Source organism: Triturus cristatus, chromosome 9 (assembly GCF_964204655.1).
Source record: "Triturus cristatus chromosome 9, aTriCri1.1, whole genome shotgun sequence".
NCBI classification, from domain to species: Eukaryota; Metazoa; Chordata; class Amphibia; order Caudata; family Salamandridae; genus Triturus; species Triturus cristatus.
This window is the reverse complement of record NC_140592.1, coordinates 371845761-371864744: the sequence shown is the minus strand read 5'-3', so window position 1 is coordinate 371864744 and position 18984 is coordinate 371845761. Positions and strand designations below refer to the sequence as shown.

Here is an 18984-nt window from a genome sequence, read left to right as displayed (position 1 = left end):
TCCGATTCGTGATTACCGAATGTTACCGAATCGGTAACTGTTACCGAATTTTTACCTACATGTAACTTACCGATTCTAATTTACCGATTCGGTACGGCTCGGTATTTAAGAACCGGTAAAATTTATTTACCTACATGAGGCCCTGGGTTGCTTATCAAATCTGACTTTTAATTTCTTCACTGTGTCTTTGTATTCATCGTTATCTTCCTCTTCATCACCCACTACATCAGGTAAATGTTTAAGGGTTTCTCTCCCTTCAAACCCCAGAGAATGAAGTAGTAAAAACTTTTTCCTTTCTGGCCTGAACCTATGTGCTCCTATTGCACCCAGGTAATTTTCAAATGCATCGAACCACTTTCTCCATGGCACAGGTGGTTCGCCTGGTGTGTCTAGAAACGGAGGTGGAGGAAGAATAGACTGCATAATGTAAAGTTTTCCTCAAAAGTACGAATGAGGAAATGTAAGTATATATGTTCCTACTGATAAGTGGTGAACAGTAGCCAAACCAAGGGTGTACGAACTTACATCAAAGCTAGTACTCTTTTTTTTTTTCTCTTTTTACTCCAACCAAAGAGACTGCGAGAAGAATAATGTATTATGTTCGTGCCCACTCTCTTTGTCTTAAAGCATTTCTTTGTACAAGTAGGTACTGCCTAGACCACTCCAGACCGATTTTCTAAGCTCCAGCAATGCTCGTCGATAAACCTTGCGCAGCTGACCATAGACACAGAAGGTGACAAAAACGACGCTGCCTCTTTAAGAGCTGGGCGGGGAAGATCGTGTCAGCAGCAGGCAGAGAGGGAGGGACGAACAGCGAAGACAGCGCGTCTGTCGTCACAAGTTTCCTCACCTCAGACTGTCCGGATCGTTCACCAGGAGACAGACGCTCGCGTAAGGCTGTGGCAGAGAATAGACACCAACCAACACGTGAGGAATGCGGAAAGCGTCTTGTTCTTCAGGTACAATTGACCGTGGTCCAATGTGGGTTCTGTGGGAGTCGAACTCGTCGCCAATTTGTAATGATAAGACGGAGTCTGAAGCGTTGAACAACACGTCTTTATTTACCAACTCCCACGGGCACGAATAAATGACCGTTGCTCAACCACAACATACAACTGTAATCCCCAACCGTCAAAACCACTACGTCATCGCTGACAGCGTGAGACGCGGAATGTCCGCCTCGCGCTGCCAGGGCGCGAGGCAGGTAAACCACTACACTTACTCTGCGGGTGCCATTACTATACCAGTACTATACACAAGAGAACCATGTTGCTACTGCCAGTGCTGCATATGCTACTTGTGTGGAAGAAGAATGTAGAGATTTAGCAGTGAGTGCACAATAGTATAATCAAACCTCACCTGCCCAGGAATGTAAAAGGAGAGAGTGATTTTACTGCCTCTTGTGTGTTTGTACTTGTGGATACTGCCTCAGTGAATCACAGCACCTCTGCTATGCGATGTTGGCTGTCCCATGAATCGTTCATGAGCTCGGCCAAGAAGTGTAGTTATTCCCATCCACACCTTTATCAGATCATGTTCACTTGTGAGTATTTTTGCAGCTGCACAGCTATGAGTTGGCCCTAGGATGGAGAACACCCTTCTGTCCTACAGGTTCATATTCCGACAGTCTATGACAAATATGCTTCAAGAAATGTAGTCAAATACTAGTCTGCACTCTGTCTTTAGGTACTCTTTCTCTACAATTGAAATTTTGTCACATGCATACTGGTTGATAATTGGGTGCAGTGCACACTGACACATCTACGCACATACTGTACAACCAGCCAGTACAACAGTTGTATTTAAGAATGCATGACCGTGCACCACATAATTGGACTTTCACTTGAAATATATATTGCACAGTATGTTGCATTGATTGCAGTGCAGGTTCTCTCCGTGCAGACCCACCTTACTGATTTATGAAATAATAGGTGGTGAAAGCAGATATTTTCCTAGGACAAGTAGATTTCTGTAACATTTTGTCCACTGGCCAAGTAGATTTTTGACAAATTTCCACACCCCTGTAAAGTAATTGAAAAAAAGAGTGATTACACAGATACACGCAATTCGAATTGGAAAGTTCAATGTGAACACGGAAATTAGGTTGCCCTCCTAATATTGTGAAAACAGTAACAAAGCATTGTTCAAGAGAGTGAAATATACAAAATAGGCAGACAGTGGGCGCAGAAAGCAGAGAAGAAGAGAAGAAGTAATATAAGGGGAACTCTTTCCCAGTAAACCCAGCAGAAAGTAAGTTTATACTCAGAATTCAGTAGTGGGAAGGTTTATATTGTGGTGAGTTGTTGCTTTCACAAGTATCTTTAGCTCATTCCGAAAGTAGAGACTTGTGTTTCAAATAATTATATAGTCAGTAGTAAATAAACAATGTTGAAAGATTTCAACATTTTAGGCAAGTACGATCACCAGTTTCCTTCAATAAATATAGTCGGACCATATACAGGTGTGTTATGGTCACATGCTACCAAGAACTCTACCCCTTTCTGTGATGTAAGAGTTTTCACTGGGTGAGATCGGCATCTTTTGTTCCTCTCTTATTTTTATTTTATTTATTTGGTTTTAGTGACTTAAAAACAAGCTCACACATGATAGTTAAGTAGATATTACAGTGCAGTATCAGCAGCTACACACCACAATGGAGATATAAGCATATTCATTGCAATATCTTGACTATTCCTCACACACAAATACAGTTGTCATGCACTCCTCCTCCACAGACAAGAACGGTCATTCCGGCCTTATTTTTGTGACCTATAGGGCTTTCCCTGCAACATCCTCACTACTCTACATTCAAGTTTCCACATATTTGGCTCAGTGGTTGAGGATGAATTTCATGTGCCTTTTGTTTCCAAGTTTGCATGGTTGTGAATCAATGCCTGGTTGGATGCCTGCCCATTGCTGGCTTAAGTCCATTGTAGGTAGCTGCCTTACACCAAAATACAAAAAAGCTACAAGAAAGAGATGTTTCAAAAAGGATCTTGTTGATAGTGAATGGTCGATGGGATGAAATAGTAGTTCTGAAAATTCTTACCCTTGAAAATGTTATTCTGTTTGCATTTTGTCATTTGTTGGTGTCTGCTTGGTTTGTAAAATAATAAGTGCCTGGGCCCTGACCAGGAGGCCACTGCACCTTGCACCACGTGGACATTGGTCCTACCAGTGCTGCCAGTGACAGTACCAAAACAACTACTAGCCTTCCCTCTCGCCTGCAAGTGCGACAGTTCAGTTTATTCCAGGTCCCCAGAGTTAAAGGAAGTGATTGGGAGGCAGGTATTAGTAATTTTTAATGTACATTGCATTCCTAAACAACCGTTGTTCTGCTCATCTATAAATTAGATGAGCAGTGCCACCATGTGGTAGACTGTCATAAGTGCAGTTTTGACAATTAAGTGCTGGTGCTGAGCACCGCAAACCAATTAAGTGCAGGTGCCCATCACCGGAAACCACTGGCTCAAATTAAGCTCTGGTTTTTCTATGTTTCCCTGTTTTTAGCCCTTCTGGGAGTTATACTGTTCAGAAATGTTTACCTAGCTCAGTGTCTTTATCCCTCTCACTAGGGAAGCGGCTGTGTCCAGGGGAGAGCCTGGCCCGCATGGAAATCTTCCTGTTCCTCACCTTCCTCCTGCAGACGTTCACCTTCCAGTCTGTCGCTGACCCTGCCAGCCTCCATCTCGCTGTCCTGAGGAGAGCATTTCGTAGCACGGGCCTGTCCTTCCAGGTGCGCGCTGTCCCGAGGCACATCACACAGGCCTGAAAGCGGAACTGAGAGAACAGCTAAAGGAATCATGAAGATTACACATATAAAGATTAGCATACATCAAAATGTGCATTTTATGAGTTGCTTTGGTGTTTAACTAACATGAGATACTGTAAGTTTTACACTGCTTATTTTAAAATTGTAGTAAAATTATATATTTATTATAATAAAACATAGTTCAACCCAAGGAACACTGTGTATTTTTTCAGGCAAAGGAGGTATAACATTTCTCTCTGTTTAACTCTACATTAGATGTTTGCTGTAGAATCCTTCCAATCCATGCCTACTTCCTGTTCTCCTAAACAGGGACACATTTTTCATTCGCAGGTGTTGTAGGAGGATAACACTACAGTTTTCTTATTCATTGTAATGAAGGGCCCTCGACCATGCATGTTGCTTCACCAAAATGGTAGCTGTAGTTGAAGTGACTTTTGCAACTATGACATTGATGCCACCTCAGAGTCTGAGAACCGCTGTACCCTGGGGGCTTCGTGGTTCCCGGGTCTCAGTAAATGCAGCATGAAGTATGCAGCTGTGGACTGAGTTTCTCTCACCTGGGGCTGCCATCCCTCGGGATGCTGGTCTCCAAACGGCGGCTCTTCCAGTTCCAAATTGTCAAATCACCTACCTGAGGGTTTAAAGCTGCTGTTTAAAGCTGCTGTTTAAAGCTGCTGTTTAAAGCTGCTCCACAGATAGTCCAGTTCAGGCTTTTGTTCCTTTTTCAATCCTTTTTCAATCATGGCTGCACCTTCCTTGATTACTTTCTGGTTTTCCTTATTCTTTGTGTTTCCTGTTGTGTGTTTGATGTAATTTCCTTTTCCTGTTATTTTACTATGTAAAGGCTTCAGTCTTGTTGGAGGATGTGTCACCACAAAGCTGTAGTTCTTCCCTTGTTTCCTTGCTTCCTCCACTTGCTGATCCAAACTCCTCACTCCTGAAGAATCCGGATTCCTGTTCTTCTTCAGTCCTTTGAAGTCTTTGTCCAGCAAGTAGTTTTTTTACGCAGTTGGCTTTCTCCTCCTGAGAAGGTGGCAGCTTCTTGCGGGAACTTGCCTAGGACATATTCCAGTGTGTGGTCAAATAGTGGCTTCTAGAAACAGTTGTCTGTACATAAGACAGCAGAAGGTCCAGAGTGGATAACTGATAAGTGTGGATTCCTGAACAGTGAATCATTTCGCAACAGCCTGACATTTCCTGCTGATGGATTAGGGATGAACAAGAAGCCTAAAAAACGCAAAATAAATAATGGATTTGCAGCTTCATTTACTTTCTGTTCCTGAGACTGCCTTCATGACCCCTAGGAATATAGCTATCAAGGTCAATCCCAAGTGTATTAAAGGACAAGTCTTGGAGCAGCAGCTGGGATTCTGGTAACCACATTTTACATTCATGCATTCAATGGGACTAACCAAGGAGGGAAGGGGAGGTCAGGAGCCTAGCCCTGTTTATAATAATAGATCAGGACTCTTGCTTCTGTGTCATTCCTAAGTCAGCTCCATAGTGGCCAATGTCATGTCTGTTCCCTCCATTTCTACCCTGGAAGGGCTCCCCTTGGGAATAACAACATGTTATCTCCCAAGAAGTGAACTAAACAACGTAGAAGCTGTTTGGTGTTTAAATTTGAAATGTAATAGGTACCAGCACTTACATTTTCAGAAATTCTAAACGTCATTTTCACAGCACATACATTAATAAAGTAAAAATAATTAGGTACTTGAGATTTTATTGTATATGTTGCTTTTGCTAAGGTGACTTTTAGAAACATGTTTATACAGAGCTGGAAAGTTATTCCCCATACTGTCACAGAGTCAACTGGGGCTAAGAGGTAATTGTTATCATTCACATCTCTACTCTCTGGAAAGGAAGTGGCCAACCCAAACAATGCAATGATCTCCAAGCACAATGCCTTCATGTCACATCTGAATGTCAAAGAAGACCATGATGCTTTCCTCCCTTGAAGGAAGTAGTAGCACATGTGCCCAAGATGAGTGGAATTTTTCTTTGGCCATTTTAGTATTGGAGTGGGCTGGCGTTGGGTGGGGTTTTGGCAGAAAGGGAGAACAGTTTCACTGAGACTAAGATGTACCATTTTGAAATCCTCTAGTACACAGAAGACTAGCGTACCCTTTGCCATTTACTGCCTATCTGGATAGAACTGTGTCATAGTGTGGCAAAACCTCAAGTGACATAGTTTAAGAATGTTAGTCTCATTTCTTTAGGGGGTCTCACAGACCACATTTGAGGTACACCTTTAAAAAATGCTATTCTTAACTTTCAAGTCAGAGAGTTGATAGGAACTGAAGAATCTTTTTCAAATTGCCTGCTAGGGAATTCCCATTTGCCCACTGAAGGACTGAGGAGGGGGGTCAACAGCTTTGAGATGAAATTCTGGAATGGGAAAATCTGCTCCTTATGTTTAGGGAGTATGCCTCTTGCTTTCCTCACAGGGTTATGACTGGAAGACACCTTACTGCTTTGAAACCTCTTTCCTAAGATTTGAAAAGTGTGTTGGGTGCTTAGGTCAGATGCAGTTGGATCTACTTGATAGTAAAGTAGGAATATCTGTGGTGACTGGGTCTTCGGCTGTAGATCTACCTGAGAATAGAGAAAAGCTCCTTTCTAGCTTGAGACTATGGGATGGATCAAAGAACGCTCCTCAAACTGTTGGAACTTTTGGAGCACCGCACGAGGGATAGTTAAAAAAATGAAACAGTTCTGCAGGTATGAACATTTTGTTAACAGCTGCTTTCAAACAATAATCCTGTCAACTTAAAGTGAGTGAAGCTGTGGTTTTAATAATCATCATTTTTCAGCAAGAAGTGGCAATGCCAAAAGGTCACACATGTGCCCGTGCTTATGGAATGATGCAGGCACCATTTAATTTCTTCTTCTTTTTATTTACCGATCTATGATGGTGAATGTCACATGGAACAGTTAACAAAAAATGTATTTTCACTGCACGCAAACACTTTTCTCACAGCGGATTACCTGGCAGCAAATCACAGCTATTTGGCCCTCCAAGAAATTTGAAAATGAAATATTGTAATATTATGGACTACATGATGTATGAGAGTATTATAGAAGCGGTTGAGAAGTGGTGGGGGCACAGGGAGTCGGAGGGAAGATAAATAAAAATGTAAATACAAAAAATGTGCGACTTGGGGTGAAGTGACGAAAGGAGTGGGTGGGGACAAGTATTAAGTAGCACGCAAGGGAGACAGCATGGGGAGGAGGCAGGAGCAACATTGAGCTCTCGTGCCAGGTCTTTGGAGGAATACCAACATAAGAGAGATTGCAAGAAAATACATGCTCTAGTATGGAATACGTAAAGAAAAAGAAAACTAAGGGGCATATTATCAAGCACGGCGTTAAAATTATCGCCGCTTTAGCGGCAGAAAACTGCCACTAAAGCGGCGATAATGGGCTTGATAATATGCCGCAGAGAATTCCAATACAAGCCCATGTTGACACCAGAACATGGGCACCTATGGGAATTCTCAAGGGCATATTATCAAGCCCATTATCGCCGCTTTAGCGGCAGTTTTCTGCCGCTAAAGCGGCGATAATTTCAACGCCGTTTCTTGATAATATGCCCCTTAGTTCCCTGAATATGAATAGTGGAAGGATAAAAGTAATTGAATCAAAGGGATGGCAAAGAATCCATGCCTTGGGGTGGAGCATATACTGGAACAGGAAGTAAAGACATTGTACAAGAAGGAAGCAAATAAGAGTGACAAGAAAGACAACCAATGCAAAGTAATGTGGGATCTAAGACCACTGCAGTTTTTGGTATGGTCCACAATAAGTCATTACTGACAGTTAAAAGCTTTCTCTAGGCAAGAGCCAAAAACTATTCCCCTTCTAACTGGTGGCCTGGCCTCATTTGAATACCATCAAATGAATTCATTGCTCCCCTGTTTTGGCTGCTGATTTTTGGAACCACGTCAACCTTTTGGTGCGTTTATAAATTATTGCTTTTCATTCAAAAGGCATGGCAATACAATGAAAATTTTAATGGGCATGATTCACAAGGGTAAACTTATACTTTTGTGTAAGTTTACAATTGTTTGCTGATCACAAAGGTATTTTACTAGTAGTATCTTTACAACTGCGGAGCCTACGCACATAAAAAGATAGGACTGTCTTCTAATTTTATGTGCGGAGACTCTGCAGTCATAAAAATACTTTTAGTAAAATACCTTCGTGAACAGCAAACAATTGTAAACTTACACAAATGTGTGAGTTCACCCTTGTGAACCAGGCCTAATAACTCCTGATCCATACATCAGATTCACTTAATTGTTTTGTCATTTTGACCATTGAATTTTATTCTGTTAATCTAAATTGGTTTGGTACTATCGTTCTACCACAAGCAATTTCTCTGACAAAGACCTTGCTGCTTGTGTGCCATGCTACCAAGGGAAGACTAGAGATTCCTCAGAGAAACCCAACTACACAAAGGGAAATATATTTTTCTGGCCTGATAGGAACTTAACAGCAGCTTCACAAAGGGATTTCCTATTAATACAAACAAGAATAATGCATTCTTTTGATAGATCACCTTACATCAGTTGCTTTTGTATCTGGTGACGTGTGGCTGAAGACTAGATGCAGAATCTTCCTGGGTTGGAATTGCAAGAAATGGAAATGTTGGAGTGTTCTCCACTGAAGATATATACACTAGACTAGCACCATCATGGTCTGTTTCAGGATAATTGAGGCCTTCACTTCCTGAGCAAGTAAAATGGAGTTATCCCTGAATAACCTTAAAGAAGGATCAGCTTGATGTTGCTCACTAACATTCTTGGACAGCCATTACCATGCTTCATGCTTTTATGTTGGTGACAATAAATGTAGAGCAGTTGAATCGATAAATGATGTTTCTTGACACATGCACCGCTGCCATGTTTCCCAGGTTTATGGCTGATATGCTGCTTCAGTTTGGGCTTTTTGTTTGCATTTTGGGGCTTGTAACCCTGTTTTAAAATGGAATAAACAAGACTACAAGCCCCAGAATTCAAAGAAAAAACCTTGGAGTAACACATCAGGCATGCACGTGAGAAACTTGGCGGGACTGCACATGCCTCCTGAGTCCTAGCAGAACATTTACATCTGTTTTAGCATTTGCACCATAGTTTAAATGGCCTTGTAAATGTCTTTCTCCATGAAATGCAAAGGATTGGGAATGGCAAACACAATAAAAATAAAAAATCAACAGATGCTGCTAATGTAGTGAGAATCATTAGTAACAATGGATATCTTGAAAGATTGTCTAAAATAGTAGGTGCAGGCATTTCCCTGAAACTGATCTGCCACTTAAGTCAACAATGTCTTGTTCCCTAACATTAAGAGGTGGAGGAGACTTTGCAGTGCCTACAGACTGCAGAATACTGAGGTTGTGTCAAATATCACAATAAGGAAGAATCTTCTTCACCTGTTTGTCAAGCAAAACAAACTGTACTTTCTGCCTCATAATTTTCTTCTTTCTACTGTACATGAATCGTGTTTGCAAGATCAGTAGTTGCTGCCTTGTGCTTTGGGGTTTTACAGTGTGTGTTCCTGGAGAATAATGCCCTCTATGCTGATTGTCAGTTTATGATATATATGAAAGTATGCTTCAAGTTAATTCCCAACTACAATTTCTTCAGTTTCTGCTGCACATCAACTTGAATCCACTGGGGGAATCTAATTAATAAAATTAGAACAGTTAGGGTGTGATCTTTTCGAGTAGCAGTGATGATATCTGGTTTGGCTTACTGATGTCAACAGTGGAGCAAATGTACTCTGGTGCTTGGCTGTAGACACCACAAGATGACTGGATTGTTGCCCTCACATTTGAACTGTAGTGTCATGTAAATAAAGAATGGCACAACGCTTTTGGTTCCTGATGGACTCCGTAGACCTGTGACATAAGCATTGTAGGGTAATGAAGTGAATTCAAGTTTAGAACGTTGAGTTCTTGCTTACACACGGAAGAATAAAGACGTGTATAACTACTCTGTGTGTGGCATGGCTGAGCAGGGCGCTACAACTGGTGATGAGTAGGGGATAAGTAAAACAAAGATAAACAGCTCTCTCACAGGGAGTTTGCCATGGTCCAGCAAACTTCTTGAGCATTTCACATGTGCTGCAGTCGAAGTGCAGAATTGACGCTGGCACCTGTGGAGTCTGACTTGTGCAAGCAAAGAAAGCATCAGCGGTGGCTCCTCCACTATGGCGAAGGAGCGTCGCCCCACTGCCTCAAAATGGCAAGAAAGGAAAAATAAAACGATAATAAACACTTTTTATTGTAATTTTATTTTTCCTTTCCTGCCGAGTCTTGGGTGCAGGACTAGGGGAATGATAGGCACAGGGGGAGTGATAGTACCCTGTACTGTGCATGATGGTTTGGCTGGCCGTCTCAGAGCGGCTAAACCGTCATGCACACTGAAACTCTCTCCAACCCCAGCTGCATTGCTGGGTTGGACAGAGCAGGCACAGGCTCCCAGTCTCCCTGGGAGCACAAATTCAGAGCACTCAGGCCAATTCTGATGCTGCTCTCATGACAAGAGAGAAGCATCAGGATTAGCCGAAGGGAGGCTTGGAGCCCGTTCCTGCGAGGACAGTAGTGGAAGAGCTTGATGGGGCCCGCCTGCAGGTCCATTAAAAAAATATATATATATATTTTGTCCTGTGACCCCATCCGCTCGCCTGCCCCACCACTCCTACACAACACCGGCCATTACTGGATAGCAGCATTGAAAATCTACACATAGGTGGCCTAGAATTGAATGAAAAGGCCGCAAACGGAGGTACTGAGCTACTACGCAAGTCAATGTTATATGTCATACGGAGTGATAATGCTATAGGCAGATGCAACCAGGTCTCGAAAAACAGCGTATTGTGACAATCCGGTGCAAGTTAAACTGTAATCTGATGTGCTATAAAGCAGAGATCAACCAGGTGGTTATAAGGAGACATGTAAGCACAAAGTCAATTGAATATCATAATGTTATTTGCTTATAAATACATTCAAATATGAAAACACTTTTCTACTCACCGAAATGACTAAAGAAAGTCATCAGACGACTGTCTGCTGTGAAGTGGTCCCAGTGAGAGGACCAAAGCTGTGCATGAAGAGCTGGTCATAAATGAAGCAGCCCACCACTAAAAAGCTGCAAAATGGAGGCTCAGAACAACTCTATAGATCTCCATTAAAATAAAGCTCTCAAATGTAGACCAGGGGCAATGCCAAAGCTCCTGAAGCCAAGATGTCACAAGGCTCTAGAGATGGTTTGCATGTGCAAGTTCACCAAGATGCGTTAGAAAGACCACCGTTGCCCACCAATTATTATACTGCTGCTGCCTTCTTAAAACCACAATCATCATTTAATAGCAATCGATGGACTGCTTGAATAGAGACTTTGGAAGATTTCATACATGCAATCAAGGAAACAGATGACAAAATATTGTCAAGTATCTGAAGAACATGGTTAGTGAAGGGGTAAAGGGGCCTTACAAAGATGCTACAGGATGGCCAGGGGGAAAGGGGGCCATGCTAAAGGCCCCCAAAGTCAGTTTCCGAATTTGGGGGCCTTTAGCAGTACTCGCAAGATGTACGGTGAGGAGGGCAGCCCGGGGACGCCGCAGTACAGGTAAGTGACTTTATTTCTTTATAAATTACTTTTTAAGTATATTTTATTAGGGGGGTGGAGGCGGGTGGCAAAGTGGAGTTCCACTGAGTTTTTCCCCAACTCCGTTGACCTCTGCGTAGTGGCACTACGTCAGCTCCACCCAGGGCTAGTCTACACAAAATGGAGGTCGTTCTAAAAAGGAACAAAGAGAACCCTTTTTACAGAACACATAATAAAACATACATTCTGTCAGATTCTGAATCCTGCAAAAAAATTAATTCCAAAACATATTTTCTTTTAAATTTGTACAAAGTTAGAAATTCAGTCAACAACCATTTTGTGCTCAGTAATACACCGACTTCTGTGGTGACAACACGCTCCTGAGGTGCAAGGAGCAAAAGAACAGTTTCTTAAACAGACAGCGCCACCTATTTACTCAACTAACTGAAACGTAAACATAAAACACACTCTAAAAGAACACCAAATCATTTCCAACCCAAAATATCAATTTATCTTACAAATTCACAGATTTGGAACATAAACCAACAGCCTTATTATTGAAGCACATTACCTGGAGACAAACCACTGTAAGTTTGAATTAAATAATTTTTTCAACAAAAAAAAAAGCTTTAGCTCATGGAAGGTGCTGAACAGTGGTGGGGGGCAAAATTAATATTCCAACTCCACTGGGTGCTGGCTACAGGGAAGGTGCTGGTCAGTGGTGGGGACAAAATTAATATTCCAACTCCACTGAGTGCTGGACTAAGGCAAGGTGCTGATCAGTGGTGAGTTGCAAAATTACTATTCCAACAGCACTGGGTTCTGGCCCCAGGGAAGATGTGGGTAAATAGTAGGGGGCACAATTTCTATTCCAACTCCACTGGGTGCTGGCCTCAGGGAAGGTGCTGGTCCGTGGTGGGGGCAAAATTACTATTCCAACTTCCGTGGGTGCTGGCCTCAGGGAAGGTACTGATCAGTGGAGGGGGCAAAATTACTATTCCAACTCCACCAGTTGCTGGCCTCAAGGAAGGTGTTTGTAGTTGTAGGCCATGAAATGTAATGCATTTACAGTAAAACATACCAACATTATCGTTTTGTTTCACAGGACTTGCAATTTACACATCAAAAAGGACCAAGCAAAAACATCATCTGGACTCAAAACCATCAACAGCAGCACTTGTACAAAAAGAGAAAGACCTTGAGAGGTAAATTGATTGCAAAACATCATTTTTCAACTCAAACAAACCAAATAAATGTATTTTAAAAACCCACCAAAAACACAAACAACCATCAGTTAAAAAAGATAAGAAAGCCAACATTTTTAGAAAAAGGCTGTACTATAGATAATCAATTTGAGTATCTCCATTTATGTCAACTTTTCTTACAGGCCAAACCAACAACCATTCCGAGAATGGAATAATCCAACTCTATAATATCTACTGGAAGAAGACCTGAACCACCAAAAGACCAAAAAAACTTTCCAAGGTAAAAACACAGACATTAACAATTTAAAATACATGCCCCGGTGTCCATATTTACTTTGCCGAGGTTTATTTCCGATCACAATCCCTTTGTTTTAGAGATTGAGTTTGATATGCTTACCCCACGTGTTTTTAACTGGACCTTCGATAGGAAACTGTTGCTAGATTTGGAGTACTGTAACCATATCAGGGACTGGTTGTCCGGCTTTTTCCAGAATAATAGGAATTCTGCCTCAGAAGGGATGGTCTGGGACGCGTTTAAGGCGGGACTCAGGGGGGAGACCCTGAGCTTCGCGGCACAAAAACGCAAAACTATGAAAATGATCATGGAAAAGCGCATCTTGGACCTTAGCACCGTGAAATGTGAGCTGGATAAAAAAATAAAAGAGGGAGCGGATCTGACTCCGGTACTGAGAAAGCTTGCTATTAAAAGATGCTCAGTTTATCAGCAGTTTGCGGATGAGGCTGCCGCCAAATTTCAGCTCCATAAGAAGGAGTGTTATGAGTATGGTGAGCAGGCTGGCAGGGTTCTTGCTAATCGACTCCGCCAAAAAGAGATACAAAGTAAAATTACTAAAATCAAAGATATTCAGGGAATAATTCAGGAGTCTCCTCAAGGGGTGCGGAAAGCCTTTAAGGCCTTTTATGAGGATCTGTACTCTAACGAGGAAATGGATAAGGCGGATAGCTATTTAGCAGGGATTGTGACCTCTTCTTTAACAGAAGCACAGAAAGATATTTTATCGGAGCCGATCACATGGGAAGAAGTGGAGGCGGCTCTCCTCTCACTTCCGCGTGGTAAGGCGATGGGCCCTGATAAAATTCCATTGGAGTTCTATATTACATTCAGGGTGGAGTTGGGGGCAGAGCTATTGTCTCTATTCCAGCATGCTTTTGAAGGCACCCCTCCGGATTCGTGGTCTAAAATGACGATTGTGGTTTTTAAGAAGAAGGGGAAGGATAGGATGCAGCTTGGGTCATATCGACCTATATCTTTAATTAATTGTGATAGTAAGATCTACTCAAAACTACTCGCTAGGAGAATCGCCAAAGTCATTATCCCAATAGTCTCAATACGCCAGCATGGTTTTATCGCTGGTAGAGGCACTATTGACCATATAAGACGTGTCATATCTTTATTCGATTGGGCACATGCGACAGACTCCCAGATGGGGGTGGCCCTGTTGGATGCCGAGAAGGTATTCGACAGGGTCTCCTGGGATTACTTATGGTCAGTACTTATTTGGAAGGGATTTCCTCCTGATTTCTTGAAGGCCGTTCAGGCCCTATACAGGAAACCAGCTGCTACTGTCTGGGTTTCGGGGGTGGAATCGGAGGAGCTTAGGGTGTTCAGGGGTACCCGACAGGGCTGCCCCTGCTCACCTTTTCTTTTTGCTCTTTATATTGAGCCGCTAATCTTTAAATTGGAACATGACTGATTGATTATCCCAGTAAAACCCCAGTCACATGACGTCAAAGTATTGGCTTATGCTGATGACCTAGCAGTTCTTACAAGGGATGTGACCAGTGCCCTAAGAAGAATAGAGATTCTGACTAAGAAATTTGCTGGGATTTCAGGCTATAAACTGAACTTAGCTAAAACTCAGATCTTACATTCAAATAGGGGCTGTCCGTCTGATGCCAAAATAGTCACTGAGGCAGTATATCTGGGTATAAAAATTTCTGCGAAAGTACAAGATATCCCTGCTTTAAATGCAGACCCTATTGTTATAGCCTCCAATAAGACTTCGGAGAAATTAGATCATCTGCAATCTGTTGGAAGAAGCAACGTTATTAAAATGATAATCTTCCCCAAATTTTTATATTTGTTTCGAGCTATTCCGTTATGGTTCCCCAATTCTTTATTTTTGAGAATAGAAAGGATGTGTTCTCGGTTTCTATGGAGCTATAAAAGGTCGAGAAGAGCCCTGAAGTGGTTCTACTTACCTAGAAGCCGTGGGGGGTGGTCTATCCCTAATTTTCGTCTTTACTACTATATATCATTGTTTCAGCACATGGGTGTTCTAATTTTTGGAGAAAGCTGTTCAGGATCTGGCTACTTCTCCCTCTATCTATGAATTAATTTTGGGCCTAGAAGCTCGGTATTTATTTGTTAGGATTATAGAGCCGAGCTATTATAAGAAAACTAGATTTAAAATCCTGATGGCTGTGTATTTTGTCTGGAAAAAGATACGTGTGTTGCTCAAGATAAGGGATTTCAATTGATATACCCCTATTGGCCTGACGGGGGCTCTCTCCACAGTCTTTCAGGATTCTGTTGCGCGAAAGTGGCGTGCGGCCGGTGTTAGGACTATTGGGGATCTTTGTGAACACAGTCAAATTATGTCGTATGCTCTATTGAGGGAGAAATTTTATCTTGACAGGGTTGATTTTTTTAAATATTTACAGTTGCGGAGCTTCTTAGACAAAGCTATTATAAGGGGTACTTGTTCATTTGAGGGCATACGCATTCTCGAGATAATAAAGGGTAGATGCAAGCTGGCGCAATTGTACCGAGAAGTCACTTGGGGGCAGCATGATGACCTCTTAATACAGGAACAAAAATGGGAAAACAGGCTTGGGATTTCGAATATAGATTTACAGGAGTCTCTGGAAATGGCTAACTCTATACTGCTGACTGGAAGCCTTAAGAGTCAGTGTTATATGGCGATTTTCGATTTATATTACACCCCTGCTAAGATTGCAAGATGGAAGACTGGAAAGGGGGATAAATGCTCTCGGTGTGGGGTGATAGCAGCCGATGCTGCACATATGTTTTATCTATGCCCGTCCTTAGCCGCCTTCCTGCGCGATCTACAGCATTTTTTGAATTTCTCTCTAGAAATACCGGTAGTCCTTAATGTGGGTCTTGTTCTGTTTGGCACCGAATTTGGTATAACAACTAGCAAATGGGCAGTACCACAGAAGGGATTTCTTTTTATATGTATGGCTGTGATGCGTCTTTGTATAACCTCATTGTGGCTGAGCCCGTATCCACCTCTTTTCTCTGTATGGAGGGCTAGGATTCTCGCTCTGTATAATATTGAAATGGCTCTTTATAAATTGAAAGGCCACAGGAGAAAGATATTTGGTGAGCAATTATGGGCCCCAATAACAGGATGGCTGTGATCAAAGGTTATAGTCAAATAATTATATTGGAATGATTTTGTCTTAGTTCTGTATTTGTATTGTAGAAGGCTTTGTCTGTAATGTGATAATAATGAAATCTGCTAATTGCTGAATACAAAAAAAAATACATGCCTTTGTTCTCACAGGCGTCAACTTCAAATCACAGTGCAAAATCTTAGTTGGCAAAGTCAGAGTCCAGCAATAGAATAAATAATATGTTCTTAGAAAAGTCAAATGGCAGTCAAGAAATAATGACCACATTTTCTTTACAGGTTTTTACTAATAAACATTTCTATTTATAAACACTCTAACACAAAATTACTTTATCTACCTTGTATTACAGACAAATACAATATGGAAGAGAGGCAACCTTCATCAAATCTAACAGAGCCAATTGACTGCTAAAGTACGGTGGCCACCTTTACTGTAAGGAGAGATTAACTGAGCCCAGGAATCATTGGAGGTGTGTGCAGTATTATGTATCCCATTGCACAGACAGAGCGGTTACTCATAGTGACATTGTTGAAAAAAACATTGAGCATAACCACTCTGCCTCTGCAATGGAGGCTGAGATTAAAGAGAACATCCAGCAAATCAAAACTGTAGCATCCACCGCCAATAAACCCGGTGGTTCGATTTTGAGGGAGATATCCCAAAACATTCTTATGCATAAAACAAATTTATGCCCACAGTTCCTAATCATCACAGAATTATACAAAGAAAGAAACAGGCAAGTAACCCACAACAAGTAACACTCCAGACCTCCTCAGACATTAACATTCCCCCTGAACTTACTGAAACTTTTCTTTAGCATGACAACAATAAACCTCAGAAAGGGATACTGATCTTTAGCACACCCCAAAACCTTGTACCTTTGGAGCATAGTGATATTTTGATGATGGATGGGACCTTTAAATCCACACCCCATCCATTCATCCAAATATACACTATTCACAACAATACCAATTTCACCACAGTTGCTTTAGTGTACAGTTTACTCCTGAAAAGCAAACCTCAACATAGGCTGAATTTTTAACAGTGGTAAAATCTAAAACACTCAATAAAAATCCTAGAAAAGTGATAATTGATTTTGAATTACCCATGATTAACACCATTACTAAATTATCTCCCAATATCTAAATGTAAGGATTTTTTTTCACTTTTCACAGGCCTATTGGAGAAAAATCCAAAAAAACATCCTTAGTTGAGGATTACATTTCAGAAAGTAAACTGCAGTATGAATTAAACAAACTAAAAGCATTATGCTTTGTACATCCTGACAGTGTGGATAAATTCTACACATAAATTACTAAATATGAGTATTTTACAACAAACATTGAGAAATTGTCTCCCATACTAAATTACCCGGAGGACCCATGGATTGGCCATTTAAAGCAGGTCGGGTCACAGGAGGAAGCAAGGTTCCCTGTTGAATGGTGGAACTGTTACGCGACCTGCTTAGATGGAGGTGCAAAGACTAATAATGCAATAGAAGGATGGCACAACTCCTTCAGCAAATCAATTGGAAAACCTCACCCAAACTTTTAGTATTTCATAGAAATTTTGAGGAAGGAGCAAAGTTTCCAAGAACTGAGAATAGCGCAATCATTGACAGGTAGTTTGAACCCACTTGTTTCAAAAAAAACAAAATATTTGTCCGAGCGACTATTGGGTCAACCCAACAGTTTTCGCTGATGGGGGCTTCAGACTACCTAGACAATATTGCACGCATACTACATTTCTAACAAACATTGACACCTAGGGGCTGATTACGATGCGGGCAGAAAAGGCTCTGACATGCGGTCGGAGCCTTCTGGGCCACATCGTAATGGGCTGCGCGGTTTACTTTCCAACTGCCTCATAATGATGGAGGTGGTCAGAAAGTAAACCGGCAGGTCATTCTGGCTGGCTTCCGATGGGCTCGGAGAGCCCGTCGTACGGTTGAAAGCCAGCCAGTAACCTCAAGGGCGGGCCTTTACGCCCATGAGACTATGATGCACAGTTTCCGACATGGTTTTCATGCCGAACTGTCCGACATGGGAATCATATCGGAAAGCGTGTTTGGGGGCCCCCGGCTGGGTGCCCTTTAGTGCAAGACCTCCGGTTAGGGGTCGAGGGGACACCTATGGTGCCCCCCTGTTAATCCCTGCAACTTGTGTGCCATGGGGTGCAGGGATGAACTGCACCTCCCTTTTCTCAATGGGAGCTTGTGTTATGGCTGGTTTATGGCCGTAACACGAGCTCCCATTGATAAGATGGAGCTTGCGACCGAACAGTGTTCGGTTGTATTGTAAACGGAGATTGGGACCACCGACTGGGTGTCAGTCGGTACCAGGACCGAGTCGGCTTCCGTCCGACATCGAAATCAGGCCCTTATTCTATCTTACTTGCCTGTTTTGCATGTTTTTAAAGAAATAGTTTGCCATTTAAACAATATATATATATTTTAATTGAAGGTTTCTTACCTGACGTTGTCTTCTTTTTTTCAACTCTTGGTGATTTATAAACAACCACTTTTCACCAAGAGTCTTGAACACTCCTCTAACCCAAAGTAACAACTCCATATTCCATGAAGGTCTCCAAACCTGTTAGAACCTAACAAAAAAGACAGATTGGCATACCCATATTTTCCAACAAAACAGCTGTTTGAAAAATGACGGAGTAGTCTGAAAAAAATGCAAACCCCCCAAAACATATGCTTTTTTGAGAAGAACGCAGCAACAAATCCATTTTGTAAGTAAGTAAGTAAGAAATAAGTTTATTGTATAGTTAGTTAAAACCCTAACAGTTTAAAAGGAAAAATCGACATGATGCACCAAATTTTCAAAATACTTAATTAACAATAAAATTAGCAAAATTACATTGGTCGAGTAATCTGAGCAATATACCTTGTTTAATACTCATAGTCAATGTAAGAAGTTGTTCACAGTATGAGGTAGGCAATGCATACACTGAGCTGTTTTATAAATGCGGTGAACTAAATAAA

The 18984-nt window shown here is 41.7% G+C and overlaps 1 protein-coding gene and 1 long non-coding RNA gene across 3 annotated transcripts in view; one reads left to right on the top strand and one right to left on the bottom strand.

Moving 5' to 3' along the window:
- LOC146797971 (cytochrome P450 2C20-like) overlaps positions 1–3952 on the top strand; it is a 483019-nt gene extending 479067 nt beyond the window's left edge. Inside the window, exon 10 of the mRNA XM_085625190.1 lies at positions 3576–3952. Coding sequence (XP_085481316.1) covers positions 3576–3772 — 197 coding nt within the window. The 3' untranslated portion in view covers positions 3773–3952. The remainder of the gene's footprint in view (positions 1–3575) is intronic.
- LOC146797970 (uncharacterized) overlaps positions 1–18582 on the bottom strand; it is a 33212-nt gene extending 14630 nt beyond the window's left edge. Inside the window, exons 1-3 of one of the 2 annotated variants that reach the window (XR_014968574.1) lie at positions 18464–18582; positions 3546–3768; positions 1909–2021 (exon numbers count right to left, since the gene is read on the bottom strand). This is a non-coding gene — a long non-coding RNA (uncharacterized LOC146797970). Of the gene's footprint in view, positions 1–1223; positions 2022–3545; positions 3769–18463 lie in introns of those variants that run through there. The other variant, XR_014968573.1, reaches the window with a different exon arrangement.
- Positions 18583–18984: the final 402 nt, after the last annotated feature.